Source organism: Rhincodon typus, chromosome 1, assembly GCF_021869965.1.
Source record: "Rhincodon typus isolate 14 chromosome 1, sRhiTyp1.1, whole genome shotgun sequence".
NCBI classification, from domain to species: Eukaryota; Metazoa; Chordata; class Chondrichthyes; order Orectolobiformes; family Rhincodontidae; genus Rhincodon; species Rhincodon typus.
In genome coordinates, this window is record NC_063332.1 from 109,968,295 (window position 1) to 109,988,438 (window position 20,144).

Genomic DNA, 20,144 nt, shown 5'->3' on the forward strand with positions numbered 1-20,144 from the left:
AAGGAGATGCAGTGTTTTTTTTTGTGTGGAGTTCGTCCCGAGAATCTCAGACGGGCTGTTCCCTTGAATGCACACCAGGACAAACATCGACTGCGCCTGGAGGACCGTCAACTCAGTGAAAGATGCTGTTTGGTTGACCGAAACTTGTTCGTCTTCCAGAGCAAGGAGATGACCTTGACTGAGTGCTGCAGACTGGCACTTTCCAAGGCCCAGGACCATGTGCTGAGGGATGCACTAAAGCTTGGGGCAGCTACCGCCAAGGCACAATAGGGCAAGATCACTGTCAAAGGTCTTTCTGCCAAAGTCAAAGGGAGGTCTCTTCAGTTATTGCACCCTCCCAGTGCCTCAAATATAATCTTGTACAAGTAAGAAATACCTTGAGTTTGTTTGTTCTCCATATGTAAGGACTGTGTACAGAATTGAATTACACTTGTGACTGTGTATATCTTTAAATCTATAAATCTTAATGTATGTGTATGTAAAGATTTATACAAAAACGGTACATTTTTGAAGTTAAAAAAAAGGGTAGCATAATGTAGAGTAAAGAAAAAGAAACCGTTTAGAAACACAAGGGGATTCACTTTTGGTGTTTATAACAATGTAATTGCCTTATTAGAGAATCTAACCAACTCCCTTGACATTAACATAGCTGTGCCTCCCAATACCAACAGCCTGGTGCTACCATTGATGAGAAGCTGAACTGCACCAGATATGTAAATACTGCGGCTACAGAGTGAGTCAGAGATTAGGAATTCTGAGGTGAGTAACTCAGCTCCTGACTCCCCAGAGCCTGACCAGAAAATACAAGGGACAACTCAAGAGTGTGATGGAATGTTTTCCGCTGTCTTGGATGAGTGCAGTTCCAGCAGTACTTAAGAAGCTTGACACCATCCAGGGAAAAGCAGCCCATTTAATCAGCACTCTGTCGGCCATGTTAACCATCCTCTCCCTCTACCACCTCGGCACAGTGGCAGCCATGTGTACAAAATACATCTTGCACTGCAGCTAATCACCACAGCTTCTTTACAGCATCTTCCAAATTGCGATCTCTACCACTCAGAAGGACAAGGGTAGCCCATACATGGGGACACCACCAGCTGCACGCCACACACTTCCAAGCCAGAATATTGTATCACTGTGCCTTCATTGGCATGGGCCCAAAATCATTCGCTATCAGTTCTATGGGTTTATTCTCCACCCCCAAGGACTGCAATGGCTCCAGAAGGCAGCCTACCACCACATTCTCAAAGATAGCGAAGAATGGTCAATAAATGCTGGGCCAATCAGTGATACTCACACTTCGTGAAAGAATTTTGCTTCTAAATTTGAAAATGGATATGAAACATGCACATTATTTGAAGCCACTGCAATCCAGTCAGCTCCATTGTTGCCTCCCACCTTATTAATGGACATGGAAAATGGTATGACGAGTGTGGAAGATGAGTAAAGGCATGAATGAAGTTGGGGTTGGTGTGTAGATTTGTGACTGGTTACAGGGAATTGTGTTGGGTTTGGGTTGATGAGGGTAGTGGGTTCAACATTGTTGTGGCATAAAGCATCGCACCCACTTTCTCTGACTGTGGAGTTCATTGTAGCTTCTTTGTCAGCCAATTGAGCTGATGGCACCCTGGTCACATCCGGGAGTCATTCTCACCTCCTGCTCCTCCACGTTTTCTAAATCATCTTTTGGAGAGCATTGAACAATTTCCACTTTCCTTCAGTCCTCTCTGTAGCACAGTTTGCAGAAAGGACAGGACAGCACAGCAATTCTGGATCCTAGCTGGTACATAACCCCTGATCTGTCCAAATACATAAATCGCATCTTACTCATAGCTTGATTCAAAACGGAGCACCCCGTGACTGTTGTACCCAGTGACTCCAGCTCCTTTCATAGTAGTCAGTGAAAGCGATAATACCTGGTGTCATCAGTCATGTGCTTAGAGGGCTGGCCATGTCTTCAACTAGTCCTCTGCTTGCTCTGCTTGGAGGTGCAAAGATCTGTGACAGATGTTACTCGTTCAAAACAAAGCCATTGTTCACCTTCAGGATATTGATACAGACATACAGATAACCATCTCAGGGTCACACAGCAGCTGAACACTGCTGGTGTGGAATCCCATTCCAGCTGACAAATCCTGTTGTTTGATCTGGGATAACCTTGTTTACTGCATGTGTGCAGTCTGTGAAGCTGTGTATCTGTGAGAATTCAGAAACTACAGCAAACCTGAGAGCCCTGTGAATCTCACTGACTTCAGCAGCAAAATGGATTTGATCAGCTGCCATGGCAAACAGATCTGCAGGGACATATGCCTTAAATCCCCTTGGAGCTGTAGTTTGTGAAATCCTGAAAGGAGCCAGGGGCAAAAGTGACCTTAATGGCATGAATAGTCAGTGACCCACCAGTTCAATAGGAGCGACGTCTTATTTCAGATATCAGCAATAACCTGCTGTGAAAACTTGAGCCCTTCTCCTGCTTTCTTCCCGTACTCTTTCATCTCCTTACTAAATAAGTAAACTATCTACCCTTGTCTTAAATACTTTCACTGACTTGGCTTCCACAACCTTCCATAGATTCACCACCGCCTGGCTGAAGAAATCCCTCCTCATGTCTGTTCTAAAAGGTCATCCCTTCACTCTGAGGCTCTGCCCTCAGGTCCTAGCCTCTCTTGCTACTGGAAACGTCTTCTCCATGTCCACTCCTTCCAGGCCTTTTAGTATTCTGTAAGTTTCAAAGAGATTCTCTGTCATCCATCTAAACTCCATTGAGTACAAACCCAGAGTCCTCAATGACAAGATGTTCCTCATCTGAAGTCAGTCTAATGCTGCATGAGTTATTTACATGTTACAGGGAAGCAGAAATCAGGGTGAGAAGAGTTGAGGGAGCAAAAATTATTTCTTTCATTCTGGTAAGCCTCAGTAAAACAAAGAAAGCACACTGTCAGAACAAGCCTTGTGAGCAAAGGCCTTTCACCGAGATAAGAAACAGCTGTACAATTTGTATTTAAGGGCTTTCCAGCCTGTCAGTTTCACATGGCCATCAGTCCTGCTGGCAATAATCCTGCCTTTGGTGACCCTGGCTATTTCATACAGCTGCAGAAACCCATATGCTGGATGCTGAAGTTAGAACACTGAGTTAAATGTCAGATCCAATTTCCTCTTTGCATAATCAAATTATGTACTTGATGTTTTTGCTGGGACTTTCTGTGTACCTTCAAACACGGTGTGACAGAAACCAAAGGGTGCAGGATCTTGTCGGATTGCTGACATGCTACAATTTCTTGGCGATATAACCCCTTGGCCACACTCAATCCCCACCCCCTCTTGACAGCTAAACTTTGCATTGATGGCGATGAAGGGAAGGTGAGGTGATTTTCATTCCATATTGCATACAATTGGAGTGTTGGATCTTTGGGACTGTGGGATATTTGTCCTGTAGCCGAAGAACTAGTGCAAAAGGAAACGATTGCCATTTAATTCAGTGGGCTTTCCCGAATAGAAGCAATATGAAGCTTTCACTGGCTTCCCAGCAACCTATCACAGCCATTACATAGTGCCCCATGTGTTTATTTGACCTTGACCAGTTGGATATGTATCTATTAGAATATTGTCTTTTCATGTAACAAGTTTCTAAACATAACGCAGTTTATTGTTAAAAAGTAAAAAAATTCACATCTGCAGTGAAGACTTGGAGACTTGCTTCAGTTGACGAAACAGATAAATGTATAGTACAGAACTAAATTCATCTTTCCAATTGTAGTCTAAAAGATTAAGATGTTGGTATTTAAAACAAAAAAAAACACAGGAAATTATAATTTAAAATGATTTTCCATTGTTCAGCAAATGAGGACACCTCAAATTCTTATTTGAGAGACAAGATGCATGATTGTTTCCTGTATTTTACTATCAATATGTTTGAACGTTAACTCAAAAAATTTTGCTCTTGTTATCGCTGTCAGTGAGCCTCTTAACTACAGCCCATACTATACTAACTTAATAGTAGTTCATGTTTTGAAATCACTTCCTTTGGAAAATGCACTCAAGTACACTTTAAGTTCAGAGAGAAAAGAACATTAGGACCAATTTTAATCCATATAATTGAATGGGTTCTGAATGAGGTCACAACCTCTCCCATTCAAGTAAAGAGAGGTTACAAATGCAGGGTACATGCATTGCAAATTAAAACGGACACATGGTCACATTTTAGAATTAGCAATTTTTCACTAATTATAAAAATACTGATTTTCAACTTGATCTTGTATTGATATATTCTTAATATGGTATTTGCATTAAAAAAAATAACAAATGTTGGACAAGTAAGACCAGGGTTGGATTTTATTGTTATTTCTGGGCATGTCTGCAGTGCACTTTGTATATTGTTGGATGGCAAGTCATCCAAGCCAGCAATGACAAAACAGAAGGCAAGTGGGTAGCAAAATTGGCATCAATCCACCAATAATAAAAAACAAAATGAACAATTGAATTGGCCCTAATGTTATGCCATAATATGGTTTGCGTGGGTAGGTGCATGAGAATTGAAAGGTTGTTTTGTTAAGCCATTGGGCTCAGAGGAGGGGAAGAAAAGTGCTTGGTCTGTCTTTCAGGAACTGCTGTGGGCATAAAGTTGACACATCTTGCCTCCCCTCCACATTCTCTTTGTCACTGCATGCCTGACCACCAGAACCCACCCTGAGTCAAACTGCCTTCTGTCTCTAGGTTTCCCCACTTAAAGGCTCTGATCTCTGTGGGCCTCCTGTAGTCCCAGCACTGGCCACTGCTCAGGTCTGACACTGCTGTGACTGCTAGAGCTGTCGACCAATCTGATTGCTCCCAATTTTCCACCATCTGATAGGCCCTTGACTTTTTAAGGCTGTGAGGAGCATGTGATCGTTATGGGACAGTTTTCTTAATATCCCTCCATTTGAGACCTCCCAAAGTTTTCTTCTGGGTGGGGGTGACAGGGAAGGGGTACCAGCGGAGAGCACCTCCCCACCCATCCCTCTCCTTAGAATTCAGCCCCAGGATCCATTTGATTTACCTTCAACCTTGTGGTAGTCTCATGGGTACAAAGTTTGGAGTAGTTTACTAATAATAACAATCAATCTAGGGCAGTTGTCTGTATAAAACCCAGAAATTGGAGTCCCCTCCAAAGAAATTACTGGGAAGCTTTGGAAATCTTGGTTCCGTAGTTATTTTTCTCTCCTGAGCACGCTACACTTATGGCAATCACATACAGCATGCCTCAACTTACTCATATACTGTATCACTAAATGATGTTTTTTGGAAGGAATAAATCTAATTTGTGAGGGTACTGTGAGGTATTGTTATATATTTTAATGCTTAAGAGCAAGAAGGAAGAATAGTTAAATCTGGTTGCTGAGTGACCCTCCTACAGTTTGAAAAGTGCTTTCAAGTGGTGTCACTTTTCCTGCACAACTCGGAGGAATTTTTCATTGTTTACTTGTGTCAACTGCTTGTAGGTCTTCAATGCTTTACTGGTTTTCAGTGTAGGATGTTCATTAAATGCTGTTGCTGGTATACGTTCCCCTTGTTTAATTCATGTATTTGTATCAAAAGTTATGTGGTGCTTCACCATCACAAGATGTGTTGCATCTTAACACTGATATTGAGATTTGTTCTGGGCTGTAAAACTTAACTTAGCAAATAGGAATGAGTATAAAGAAGTAGATACCAGTGCTGGGCATGACCCTTCAATATCTTCCACAATTAAGTGGGTTCAGGGTAAGGACCATGTAATGTATGTGTGTGGGTGTGTACTTGGATGTCACATCATTCTGTAAAAAGCCAAGACAGCAGCTCAGAGAGAGAGCCATCTTATGCCTGTGACACAAATTTGGACTTTAATTTCAAGAATGAAGGAACAGTATTGAACACTGTAACTGGAGCTATCCTTCCAATCACACTTCATTCTCCAAATAATTTTATATTCTTACTTTTCAAATGTTTGCATTTTTTGCTTTGCTTTGGACCTGCATCCTAGCTGGCCACTCTATTCTAACCAGCTGCAGTCTTTTGGGTTCTTTCTTAAATTGGTTATATCTACTTTCTTGTTGTTACCTGCGAGCATTGATAACCTTGTGCTCATCTCCAAATCACTAATCATTGAAAATACAAATGCAGCAAAAGGTTCTCCAGTATAATACACTTGGGAGGCATGTATTGTATGTGGGGTATGGGAGATATGATGGAGCATGAGGTGTCATGAGGATGTTAGGGTGTTATGCAGGGGTCAGTGAAGGGGTGAGATAGATGACAGTTTGAGATCCCAGCATTCATGAGTATAAAAGAGCTGATGTTGTCAAACTTTGTTCAATTGATTATATTGCCCTCTAAAAACCTACTTTTTCTTTGAAGAGGTTACTCACTGCCTGTATGTTTACTCATGTAAGATTATAAGAACTTCCCTGAGAGGCCATGAACCACATATACTTACAGAAGGGCCCAACTCCAATAAAATTGTAGGGAGATATTGAACTGCTCACAACCACGATGAAGCTGGCAAGGGCAGGAATGCTGAATGCAAGCTTGCTCCCTGCACACTAATCCTGTGCTGGCAGAAATGACTGGAAACAAGAATGAGATTGAAAACCCCAGAATTGGGTGCTGCCTATTTTTAAAGGGCTTCCAAGATGGCCTAAATTGGCAAAAATCCAGGCTGCGACTTCTTCAAATAATTTAATTAATTGCTCTGTACAAATCCATGCTCATTAGCCCCAACTGCACCACACCTAAGCTTCTCTCTCCACACATTCTTAAGTTTACCCAATTGTTTTTCTTTAAAAATATTAATTTTAATCTTTTTAATGGCAATATATTAAGAAATTTGAATGTCAAAATTGGTCAGTTTTTTTCTGGCAGTGGGATTTGTGAGCTGCCCAAATCCCTCTTAAAATAGAAATGAGAAGGATACAAGTTTTATCGGCCCAACTCACTTAACTGAGTGTGATTACCTTTCAGCCCTGATGGTTCCTGTTCCCTTGCCCCTGTGGCAGCCAGAAGCCTTCCATAATTCAGTGCCCCTTCCCTTTGGACAGCCTGACTAAGAAGAGAAGACAAACTGCACCACATCCTGTTAGTGTCTGCTCTTTACCCTCTACTGAACACTCAGGCAGGCAATAGCATAGACTCTGTTCACCCCAGTGTTACCATTGAAGAACTGAAATGTGTTTGCAGCCGAACTCCATCATAGTTCGAATGGAAATTGTGATCTTGCAAAGGGCTTCCAGCCCAATGTATTTTTACTTTGCCAATGCATTACTATGTGCATAATGTGTTGGAAAGCATCTATGATACTATTATCTCTTATCCATCAATGATAATGAGAAACAAAATAATCACAGTCCATTCTGAAATCTAAATAACTGACAAACCTCTAAAGGTACATTCTCCATACATCAAGATTTACTGTATGATCTATGAAATAGTACTAACAGTTCAATGAGAACATGGATAACGAATTATTGGATGAGATCTTTGTCAGAGAATTATATTCTATGACATAAACATACAGAACCAATGAACAATATGTATTTAGCAAAATTTGTAATATATGAAGCTGGCCACCTGGTATATTAGTTATCTACTTTGTTGGATTATGTAAACACCAGAAATGATTAATCTCTTTTGATTATGTGTATATTTTTCTAATGCAGTTCAATGGATGTAGCAGTCAGTTTGAATAATGGGCAGTCATTCATCTCCAGTTCAGTCACCATCACTGCCACAACTTGCGTAAGTAAAGAAATTTATTCATTTACTCAGGCCATTCAAGCAGAAATCAACACTGTGCATGAAATAAAACATTACTTCAAAAGTTCATGTTCAAAACATTATCACAGTTCAGCTTAGCCATTTACTTTCACAATATTGCAATACAGCTCAATGTTAGTATAATACTCAAATGAATATGATTTGCTGCTTGTCTTCATCTGTTAAGATGTACATTAAAATCCGATGTAGTATTAGCATAATAAATGTGAAAGTTACTTAGACCAGTTTTATGTAATTGAGCTCCTAACAAAATGCTAATTACAGGTTTGTAAGCTCTTAAAGCATGAGAGTAATGTGACACACATATGACATTGTAAAATAGCCTTTTATCTTTTGAGGACATATTAAATTTATAAAAGTCAATAATGAAACCAATCTTATCCACATTTTATTCAGTATTTTCATGAAACGGGATAGACTATTAAATTCATGAGTCTGTCAGGCATCTAGAACAATTCACCAGATAATCATCAGATCTCTTATGGAGTGTTATCTAGACTCCATATGTTAGCTTGCTCTCTCTCCAGGATGCTGCTTGATTTGCTGTGATTTCCAGCATTTTTTGTGTTCAGTACTGATTCCAGCATCTGCAGTAATTTTCTCCCCCACGTTTAACTGTCATCCTGGTGCCACTGATTGTTATTTAACTAAAGCATCACTGATCAATTTGAAAATAGTTGGCTGATGAGAATTTAGACTGAATCAAATTGGATTTGAATCAATTTTTGTTTTAATATAGCATAAGATGTAGGAAATGTTTTGCACGTCTATCAACATAAAGAGGACAGACTAGCTAATGGTTATGTATGAAGCCTTCACCAGAACCTCAACTCAAAATGAAAATACTGCTGAAAATTAAAGAAGATAATGCTGGAAATGCAGGAGAAGTCAAGAATAAGAAAGAATCTTATTTTAGATTTAGACAACTGAGTTCAATTGAATCTCTTAATCAATATAAAGAGTGTAGAAACATTCTAAAGAAAGAAATCAGGAAGGCAAAGAAAGGATATGAGATAGCATTGGCAGGCAAGGTTAAGAATAATCCAAACAGATTCTACAAATACGTTAAGAACAAGAGGGTACCGAGAGAGTGGGTAGGGCCTCTTAAAGATCAAAGAGGCCATCTTTGTGTTGAACCCCACGAAATGGGAGAGATACCAAATGAATGTTTTGTGCCATTTTTTAATGTGGAGAAGGAAATGGAGTCTAGAGAATGCAGAGAAATAAACTTTGATGTTTTAAAAACAGTTCACATTACAGAAGAGGAAGTTCAGGAGGTCTTAATGAATATAAAGGTGGATAAATCTCTGGGACACGATCTAGTGTATCCCAGAACATTGTGGGAAATAAAGGAGGAAATTATGAGACCCCTTGCAGAAATATTTGCATCATCTATAACTAAGGGTCAGGTGCCTGATGACTGGAGGCTGGCTAATGTTGTACCTTTGTATAAGAAAGGTTGTAAGAAGAAACTGTGGAACTGTAGACCTATGAGTGTGACTTTGATAGTGGGTATAGTGTTGGAGGTGATTATAAAAAATAGGATTTATGGACATTTAGAGAAGCAAAAATTGATTAGGGATAGTCAGCATGGTTTTGTTGCAAGGAAAATCATGTCTCACAAACTTGATTGAGTGTTTTGAGGAAGTTACCAAAAAGATTGATGATGGCTGTGCAGTAGATTGTAGAATATTTGGATTTTAGTAAAGCCTTTGACAAGGTTCCACATGCTAGACTAATTAGGAAAGTTAGGTCACATGAGACTCAGGGTGAGCTTGCTGATTGGGTCATCATAAGTTTAATGGCAAGAGACAGAGAGTAATAGTGGAGGTAATAGGGTGTAGAGCTGGATGAACACAGCAGGCCAAGCAGCAGCAGAGGAGTAGGAAGACTGATGCTTTGGGCCTAGACCCTTCTTCAGAAAATAGTGGAGGGTTGCTTTTTGGACTAGAGGCCTGTGACCAGCGGTGTTCCACAGGGATCGGTTCTGGGTCCTCTTTTGTTTGTCATTTATATAAATGATTTGGATGAGAATATAGAAGGCATAGTCAGTAATTTTGCGGACAACACCAAAATTGGTGGCATAGTAGACAGGGAAGAAGGTTTTCCAAGATTACAAAGGAATCTTGATCAAATGGGTCAATGGGCTGAAAAATGGCAGATGGAGATCAATCTGGTTAAATGTGAGGTATTGCACTTTGGTACAACAAACAGGGTAGGGCTTATACAATTAATGACAGGGCCTTGGGTAATGTTGTAGAGCTTAGGGACCTACGGGTTCAGTTATATATTGCTTTGAAGTTTTCGTCACATATAGACAAAGTGGTTAATAAAGCTTTCGGCATGTTTGCCTTCATTGCTCAGTCCTTTGAAGTTGTGCAGGACATTGGTGAGGCCAGTCCTTGAATACTGTGTCAAGTTCTGGTTGCCTGGTTATAGGAAGGATACTATCAAGCTGGAGAGGGTTCAGAAGAGATTTACCAGGATGTTGCCAGGTATGGAAGGTTTGAGTTATAAAGAAAGGCTGGATAGGCTGGGACATTATTCACTGGAGCACAGGAGGTTCAGAGGCAACCTGATAGAAGTTTATAAAATATTGAGAGGTATAGATAGAGTTAATGGTAGTTGTCTTTTCCCTAGAATGGGGGCTTTCAATACTAGGGGCACAATTTTAGGGTGAGAGGAGAGAGATTAAGAAGAAGACATGAGAGGCAAATATTTTACACAGAGGCAGGTTCATATGTGGAATCAACTTCCTGAGGAAGTGGTGGATGTGGGTACAATTATAACATTTAAAAGACAATTGGATAGATACATGAATAGGAAAGCTCTGGAGGGATAGGGGCCAGGGGCAGACAGATGGGACTTGTTTAGTTTGCGATTATGTTTGGCACAAACTGGTTGGACTGAAGGGTCTGTTTCTGTGCTGTATGACTATAAGTCAGTGAAGAGAGAATAGCAAGCAATATTTTAACTAGATCAAAACTAATTCACGTACGCAGGATTAAAATCAGTCCCCATGTTTCAGATTGATGACCTTCTAGAAGAATCCTGAACTCATTTCTTTGTTGGCCATTTGAATGAAATCGCATTAATGTTGAGATCAAATGGACTTTTTTTACTTGCTAAGTTTGAATTAGTGAGTGGATCAGAATAATGCAAAATTTTTATCCATCACAACATTGATAATGTTTCATAGCTTTGTTCATGTAAAACTGGAGGTAAAATAAAACTATGACAATTGATCAAAATGGCAATAATGCATTGGCTGCTTGCTAAAATCACATACATTGCTGTTCATTTTCCTCACTCAATAGTTGGATTTTACCCCCAACATTTCCTGCCCATTGCATTGCTCTCTCACTTTGTCATGTTAGTGTCTTTGTCGTACTTGAGAAAAATAATCAATAAAGAAGCTGTCCGAGAGCACAATATCTGACCAAGAAGTCTGTAACTTGACATCAGAATAACCACTGTATTGACTTAGATTTAAAATAAGGACACTGTGTAGCTTTAAAAGGGAAAATTTACAACATGGAGAGTGTCTCTCTTTTCCCCTCTTCCCAACTCACCATTCCCACTTCCCACTGGCTCCGATTTTGCTAGGCTCATTGATGCCATACTCAGTCAAAACTGACTGTCAATGACAATTAGACAGATGGGGTTTAGACTTTCTCTGATTTGTGTGGACAGCACATATCTGAAGGTTGGTCTACATTGTCAGGTACTTGCTAGTCTCAGAGTTGTACTGGGATAGGTTGGCGGGGAAAGAGTCTAGTTCTGAGCACAAGTATTTTGTGAACAGCTAAAATGTTGTTGGAAATCGTTACCTCTCATGCCATCAGCTGATACTGGATATCATGTGGATTATTGGCTGAAGTCTGGTTTCCATGATTCTGGGGACCTCAGGAACAGGCTGAGATGTATCATCCAAATGGTATTTCTGGCTGAAACTAGTCGCTAACACTTTGACCTTAACATTTATCGTCATGTGCTGGGTTCCTGCATCATTGAGGATGGGGATATTTGTGAAACCACCTCTACCAGTTTGTTGTTGAATTGTCGACAACCATTCCTTATGGAATGTGTTTGGATTGTAGAACTATTTTTGACCTTTCAATTGTGGCATCACTTTGCTCAGTCTATAGCATTCTGCTTCAGCTGTCTTGCTGCTTCACCATGTTAGTACCTCACTTTTTTACTTATGCCTGTTGTTGCACCTGGCATGTTGTCCTCAACTCCTCATTGAACTGGCGTTGATCTTCTGGTAAAGACTTCACTTTAGTTGCCTTGTTCTATGTTGCTTTGATTTAACACCGTTTTTAATGATGCCAGTTTTCACATATAGCACAGTGGGTGCGTATTGTTGTTGTCTCACACTGTGGAGAGGGTGATGGAACCTGAATATTGTCATCTTTGAGAAGGCTTTCTTGCTTTCAACCATCCCACTTGCTGAATATCCCCTTGCTAACTTTTTGCTCATCAACTGTCTCTCTCACTTGCTCACCATGCAGCGTGCTCACCCTCCAGTGCAGTGACTCTTTCACTCTCTGACCCTCCATTGCACTGACTCTCCACTCAATGACCCTCCTGAGAACGTTTCCAATGTTTCAATAAGATCATTCTTCTAAACTGTAAAAAAAAGGCCTAACCTGTTTTGTTGTTCTTAATGAAGCAATTCCTTCATCCCATGAGTCAGCCCAGTGAATCTCTTTTGAACTGCCTCCAGTGCCATCTGAGGAAGTTTCACCAGACGTGAAACATTAACTCTGATTTCTCTTCACAGATACTGCTAAACCAGCTGAGCTTTTAGAGCAAATTCTGTGTTTGTTTCTGATTACAGCATCTGCAGTTCTTTCGGTTTTTATTTAGAAAAACCCAAAATATTTCTTCCAATTTTCTGACTTGAGGCCTGAAGAGGAATTGAAGATTGATTGTTACCTCACATAATGTTTTTGTTTAAAGTGATTATTTAATTAAAAACAGTATCTAATTCAAATATTTTCTGAAGATGTCCATTTTCAGACTGGCTAGACTTTGTGGTGGCCATATCTTTCCTTTTTTAATCTGTAATCTCCATTAATTTGTTATATTTCATGATTAAAGTCTGGTTTCAAAACAATTTTGCAGAAGTGGAATGAAATCGTTATCAGTTTTTGAACCTATAGCATACATAAAGCTATATAACAATCCTGTTTAGTGGGAGTTGTTCCTTCGCAAAGCAATTAAATTCTCCATGATCTGAACGTCTATTTATTTTACACTGTAAACTTTCTTAACTTAATAGGGCACAGCTGTATTTAGCAGCCAAATTCATGCACTGTGTATGGCATGATATTAGATCCCTTATTTCATAAGTTAGCACATTTTCAATTTTCTTCAGCAAAGCCACAAGAATACACTACATTCAAAAAAATACTGTTATCTTGAACTCATCCAGATGCTATATTCTGGCCATCATGTTTTTGTACAGAGCCAGAAACGATTGTGCGTGCTGGATGCTTCTGTAGCTGACTAGCACATTCCAAAACTGTCGGACTTTGTTACCTTAAAGGAAAACAGAGACCTGTTTGCATAGGTGGGGGAAGGAGCAGTCTCACATACTTTATATTGTGTGTCTGATACAGTGGCACTTGGTATGAGCCCAGTTCAGCAAAACATGTTCAATTTGGTAAAGAGAAAACATATTTGGATCTGCATACTTGCAGATTTTATTCCCAATGTTGTAAATGTGGTTACACTTCACGAGTGTTGAATTGCTTAGGACAATGATTTGGGAAGTCCTGACGTCATGAAAGGCTCTAGAGAAAGAAAGTATTTACTGCTGCAGCAATTGTTTCTTTATGTCTGACACCATTTGAAGCACAATATTTGCAGCAAGCGACTGGGCTTTGGCTATCTTGAGTGCCTTATTCTGATTAGTGTTGCAAAGTTGAGAATATGTTTTAGACTTGTTAATAGCCATGGCAAAGAATATTCAATTGATCATGTACATGCTCTGAAACAGTTCTTCATGTTGAAGCTATTGGGTTGGGATAACGTGGTGCCATATTTTGCAATGATTTGGTAGCAGCGATATTAGAAAAGGTGTCCTTCTACAGAGCGACACCCTACAGCTCACTATTTGCTGATGCACTGGTAAACATGCAGATTGACACAGAAATATGGTTACGAAAGCTATAAAATCTCCTACTTGGTTTGAGAATTAGGCAAAGCATTCTTGAAGCTCCTTTCTGAGTTCAGCACTTTTGCCGTTGGACTGTTCTGTGGCACCACCATGATGAACACCAACAATGTCATGTTGTGATTTCAAGGTTGAGGGTGCCATGAGACTTGAGAAAAGTTGCTTCCCTCCCAACTGATTCTTTGTTCCAAGTTAATTGTTGCTCATTATTCTTCTCTTGAGTAGCATTGTGGGTTATGTAATCTTAACTATGAAAGCAAGGACTTGGAGACATTTAAATGTCCTATAAATTGATAACATCTTTCCCTTTCTGATCCAAGAACAGTTGGTTCCCACTATGTAATTCCTAAAAATCGCATATCAGCACAACTCCCTGACTGAGTCACTGAATTGTAGAGTGCTAGACTGTGGTGACATTCACATTCTCACAACATGATGAAACTTTAGAATACTTTATCATTTGGGAACTTGAGTTCTAAAGTTGAGGCAGATGATTTTTGGTTTTTGGTTCTTTGTTCTTTGTTCTTTGAGGGTAACCTTTTTTTTTGAAGTGGCAGAATCTCATCTATTTGGTGAGGTGGTTAAAACAACATTTCCAAGAAATCATGTGACTTAACCTAAATGAGTGGTGAAACTTTCTGGTGAGCTTAATGCTGAAGTGGTTATCAAGTTGAGCCTTGGTATTTGGAGGAAAGAGGGCCGGAAGGAGATTCAGTTCAGAAGAAAAGTTCCTTACTAGCAGATGTTAATTGAGAGGATGATATATGTAAATGATTGTTCCTTAGACCTGGACACATTGGGAGAGATTTTCTCAGTCCTATCGAAATTATTTTGGAGGTCGGGTATCTGGAAATTTAGAAGCAGCATTTTGGGTGGTCTCTGGGCAGATTTCTAGGAGGCTGACATGAATGATATTGGCCCCATACTCTTCCAAAAAGCAAGCAGACCTTTTTCATTGAGGAAGGCATGTTTTAAGCATTACACAGGTTGATCACGTTTCAGGAGCATGCTAACTTATTGCAATAGGTCCAAGCTGCACAACAATTAAGGATTTTAGTCAGTTCCTACCAGTCATTCCCAGTTCTCATGCTTAACCTTGCAGATGGCAGCCAGTTCATCGAGACACAGCTTTCCGTGATATAATGGCAGCCACTCCCATCCCATCAAAGGTGCCTCCAATTTGCTGCTGACACTTCTCCTGGTCCCTCACCCACATTTTGAAGGTGGCCAGCCATAGGCGCCACTGAATGTACCTCCTGATTGTGAAAGCTCTCTAATTGGACAAGGCTCTTAAAAAGAATCCCTGAACTGACTGCCTTTCTAAATGGATCTAATTAAGAAATGTTTCTACTCTTATGTTTCCTGGGTACTTACCATACTTTCTGCCATGGTTTGCTTCGTACTATTTTTGAGTGGTATATTCTTATAGCACAGCTGCTTATGAATCATAAGGTGGAATTTTCCATTGGTAGCATCAGTGATGAAATTCACCATTTCTCTTGAAATGCTCATCACTTTTGATTGATTGAAGTCATGGTGGGCAGTTGCGTCTATAGAACACAGAAAACAGGAACCAATGTCAGAAGAAGTCAAATGAATAAATATATAAGCATTTGTGAAGAAGCAATACTGTCACATTAAGGAAGTCTTGTAGGTAATTTTCTGCATTTGCTCTACAAATGTATGCATCAACATATCTTCATTTCCTTTACTCGGGTGAGTCAGTTGGAGTCAGCATAAACCACCCAATCTGTTGAGATAAGTTTAAAACAAACTTACCAGAAACTCGGGGAATCCAATCACCACTGATCATCCTTAACAGGAGAGAGGCAGTTGTTCAATTCACACATCCAATTTAAAAGCCTTCAGTCAATCAGCACTTCCTAATGAAATTCAAATTTTGGCATTATGTGATCTGTCCAGTTTAAGAGGATTGGGCTTTAAAATCATTGTGGGAAATACGGCTTCCTGCTCAAATTCAGTTTTATTCCCCAGTGAACAAGGACAGAAAGCCAATTCAGGCTGAAAATGAAGGTATTATCTGTGTCAGTCCCAGCCCACAAGATATAACTTTAGTACCCCTGCCATTATGCATCGTGTAGTACAGTGAATTCTGTTATAACACAGATCCCAGGGTCTAAAAGATTACACCACATTATAGCTGTTCCATAGATAGACAATCCCATACAGGAACATGAGAAATAAGAAACATGAGATTTCTTTTAAGATAATGATTGATTACAGTATTTAAAATATAATTTATTTCAAAGTACTATAACTTAAAATCATATTTACTTCTCCAGTATTTCCTTTCATTTATTGATAAAATTAACAATACATTGCAGTATATTCCAATTTCAAATCATATTTCAATTGTCAGTTGCTTTCTTCTGTACCTGCTACTGTGTTTGTTTCTTCTTGATGGCACCTTGCATTATTTCCCTGGGTTGGGTGATCTGAATGAGCTTTGTAGTGTCCTGAGTTACCAGCTAGGCCAGGTAGTTGGAAAGCGCAGTTACAGCACAGTATCCACGTTCTATTTGTACCCTAGCTCAGACCCATCTTTTCACTGTCTGTGCTTGGTGTAGGAGTTTCTCATCTGTGAGGATCATAGCCGTAAGCAGTGCTACTTCCATCTCATCCCACATTTACAACCCGTTCAGGAGAGTGAGTTGCCTATCCAACTGGTCCTGAAGGTTAGCTGCAGGGGCCTTCAACCTCTGCTTGACCAAAGCCAAATAATCCTTCATCATCCTCATCCTCATCATCCTTGGTTGGAGCTGAGAAGGGTTTTGCTACTGACTTCCAGCTTGTTTTGGCAACGTGCATGATATCCTTCAATGTGAAAAGCTTCGGATTATATAAATGATAGATTCGCTGAGGGGAGCTGTTCCCTGGAGAAGCTATCTTCTGCGGCACTTCTTCACAAATTCGCAATGACACCTTGGTCCAGAGGTTCATTTTTATTTGTTGTGTTCTTGTGACCGGTCTGGACCTTGATGTTTTCACCACTTGTCCTCAGGACCTCAGGAGTGGTGGAGGGTGATTGGTCAGAAAGTTTTCCAGCAGGAGGACATTTTTCACTTGTACTCTCTTTGAAATCAAGTGCCTCCTAATACTGGGCAGAAAATACTTGGTAAAACAAGTCCTTGAATATCACCCCTATTGTCCATGCCTCATTATTGCTCTACTCCAATCTCTAGTAGGGAGTTCATATTCAGAAGATCAAGTCCAGATTTCCTGGACTTCCCAGTCACCAACAGCATTAGCTTGTGGTTTGCGGTCTTCTGAAAAGCTGACAGGAGTATCACTTAGTTCCTGCATTGCTTAAATCCTCAAGTCTTGACTGCCAGGGTGATATCAGGCAGAATCTTACAAAATAATCCTATCTCGGGCGCATTATTCACTTCCTCCAAGCAAGCTTTCATTCCAGGGCATAGGTGGTAGCTGCAGCTTCTGCAGAGGTAACATCTACAAGATGTTACCTCTGCAGAAGTCTTGAATTGTTGGATCTCACGTCACCTCTTGAATCTGTTGAGCCAGCCATGATTAACCAGAAACTCAGTCCAATGCTATAGTTCTCTGCCAGTGTCCTCACCATAGGTTCCGAGCTGGGTGTTCTTTGTGCCTGCTGTTTTTACAAGCCAGTTCTGTACATTAGATTCGAGTTTGGAATCACTGATTATATCTGCTCTCTTCCTAGCTCCTCCTTCAGTGTCACCGAAAGTGCGCATAAATGACGTCAACTTGTCCTTGTCTTTGAGCTATCCTCACAATGTGAAGTCCACTACACCAGTGTCTTCTCAGATCTTAGCCTGCAATTGCCATAACGCATCATTCTTACTCATCGCAACTTTACATCAATCTTGTAACACATCACTCTTACCCATTTTAATACTGCAGAACAACTTTTCCTATCCAGTTGTGCTTAAACAAACATCTGAGGCTAATTATCATTAATTTTGTGATAATTACCATGAATGCTGCTGAGATGAGGTGATAATGGCTAGATGGATTGAAAACACCACATTAATCTTGTGATCATGGCACGAGTTATGTGTTTCAATTAAATGTCTTTTTATTCACATTGTTTCAACAATTTGAAACCTCCGCCTTGTATCCGTCATCACTGTACTGGACACTCACTGTATTTTCCTTTCAAAAGTATACATACAATATTTCCATTGAATTTTAGCTGTAATGTAGTCAAATTTCTGTGTCAGAATTTTCACCAAAAAAGAAAGATCCATTATAATTGTTTGCAAATATAAGGAATAACTTGTCCATTAACAAGAGATACGTTGTAATTTGCTTGAAGGCTAGTACAGAAATTGCTAGTATTAAAAAGCACCTCAGTTCATTCGCATCATTTACCAAGGCTGAAGGGTAAGGGTTTAACACGTGACAGGCTAAAATAAAGGATGAGGTTGTATGTGCCAAGTAAGGTGACAGCTAACTTGTACGCATTAGCAACAGGTTTCTGCTAACTTGGAAACAGAAATTGCTGGAAAAACACAGCAGGTCTGGCGGCATCTGTGGAGAGAAAGCAGAGTTAACGTTTCAGGTCCAGTGACCCTTCTGCAGAACTGATGCTGCCTGACCGGCAAAGTTTTGTTTCTGATTTTCAGCACCTGTAGTTCTTTCGGTTTTTTTTTGTGTCTGCTAACTGTGAAAATATTTCTGCCTTCTGGCAGCTGCATTTCCTAGATAATGATAATAATAAGACATTTCAGAAGCACTTTATTGGCTTAGGTATTATATAAATGCAAGTCTTTCTCTTCCAGCCATTGTCCCTGTTTTGCAAGAGAAGCAACTGGAAATTGAGAACTGTTTTTCTCACACAGCAAGTAGTTTTAGTATAGAAAGCATGGCCTTCAATGTGGCTTTGAATGATTGTTTGGATAGAAACACTAAACAGAATTACAGGGAAGAGGCAGGAGATGGGCACTATATTAAAATACTCAGAGAAACTATGCAGGTATGATGGACCAAATGGCATCCTTCTGTCCCATAATACTTCTATGATTCTGTGACTGTCTCAGAAGCTATTCTTGCAGGAAGTTGTTTCACTCTGCACCTAACTGTTAAATGTTGTAGCGATTATTATCGGCTTTCCTCCAAAGGTGAGATAAGTTCTGTTCAGCATGTTCTATTTTGTGCTGACAGACAGGAAGTTCTGTTGCACTCAAGCTTTGGGGATAAAAATAATTGTAGCAACCATTGTGATGTTTATAAATGGCCCCCATTCTTTTCCTCACCCATTGCATTTTTCATTATTTCTTAAGCTTGCTTTTCTAAGTGTTATCTCTCTAGCACCAGTGTAAGAATCATTTATTTTCTGTCATGCTCTTCTGATTTGTTTTTACAACAACTTAAAAGTGATTGGGATTTAAATTCAATGTAACAAACATGTTCACAATGTGTGTAATGCTTAAAATGCATTAAAATAAAGCCTACTAACTTCTGCTTCCTTTCAGTCTGATGGGACAGCTGTAATCATCGCTATATTCACTATCTTTCTGCTAATTGGACTCGCATTGCTCTGGTGGTTCTGGCCTCTCTGCTGCATGGTGGTGAGTATTAGTAAATTCACTTTGAGACAGTGTGTGAATTTTAAAACAAATTTGACTTTCACCAAGAGTACCCAAAAGTGTAAAGCAGGTTAAATTGAATGTCCAATCTACACTGGATTTTTATATATGACACGTATAGGGGGAGGTGACAGCCTAGTGGTATTATCACTGGATTGTTAATCCAGTCACCCAGCTAATGTTCTGGGGACCCATGAATTTAATAAAATAAATATAATCTGGAATTAAGAGTCTAACAACGACCGTTGTCAATTGTTGTGAGAAACCCACCTGTCCTTTAAGGAAGGAAAGTGCTATCCTTACCTGGTCTGGCCTACGTGTGGCTCCAGACCCACCCCAATGTGGTTGACTCTTTAATTGCCCTCTGGGCAATTAGGGATCGGCAATGCATGCTGCCTAGCCAGCAACACTATTATCCCGTGAATGAATAAAAAAATGAATCAAAGTTGAAAAAGTTCAGAAAACATATGGTGTAACTCTTTTCATACTTGTACCAGTTGTAGTCAAAACCAGTTCTGAATAGCACACATTTCTACATCATTCTTGACAGAACATTATTGTTCTGCGGTTAGATTCAACGA

The 20,144-nt window shown here is 39.8% G+C and overlaps 1 protein-coding gene across 1 annotated transcript in view; it reads left to right on the plus strand.

The window, feature by feature from the left end:
• antxr2a (ANTXR cell adhesion molecule 2a) overlaps window positions 1-20,144 on the plus strand; it is a 220,896-nt gene that overhangs the window by 93,987 nt on the left and 106,765 nt on the right. The window contains exons 12-13 of the mRNA XM_048602572.1: window positions 7,671-7,749; window positions 19,450-19,545. Of these exons, the coding sequence (XP_048458529.1) occupies window positions 7,671-7,749; window positions 19,450-19,545 (175 nt within the window). The remainder of the gene's footprint in view (window positions 1-7,670; window positions 7,750-19,449; window positions 19,546-20,144) is intronic.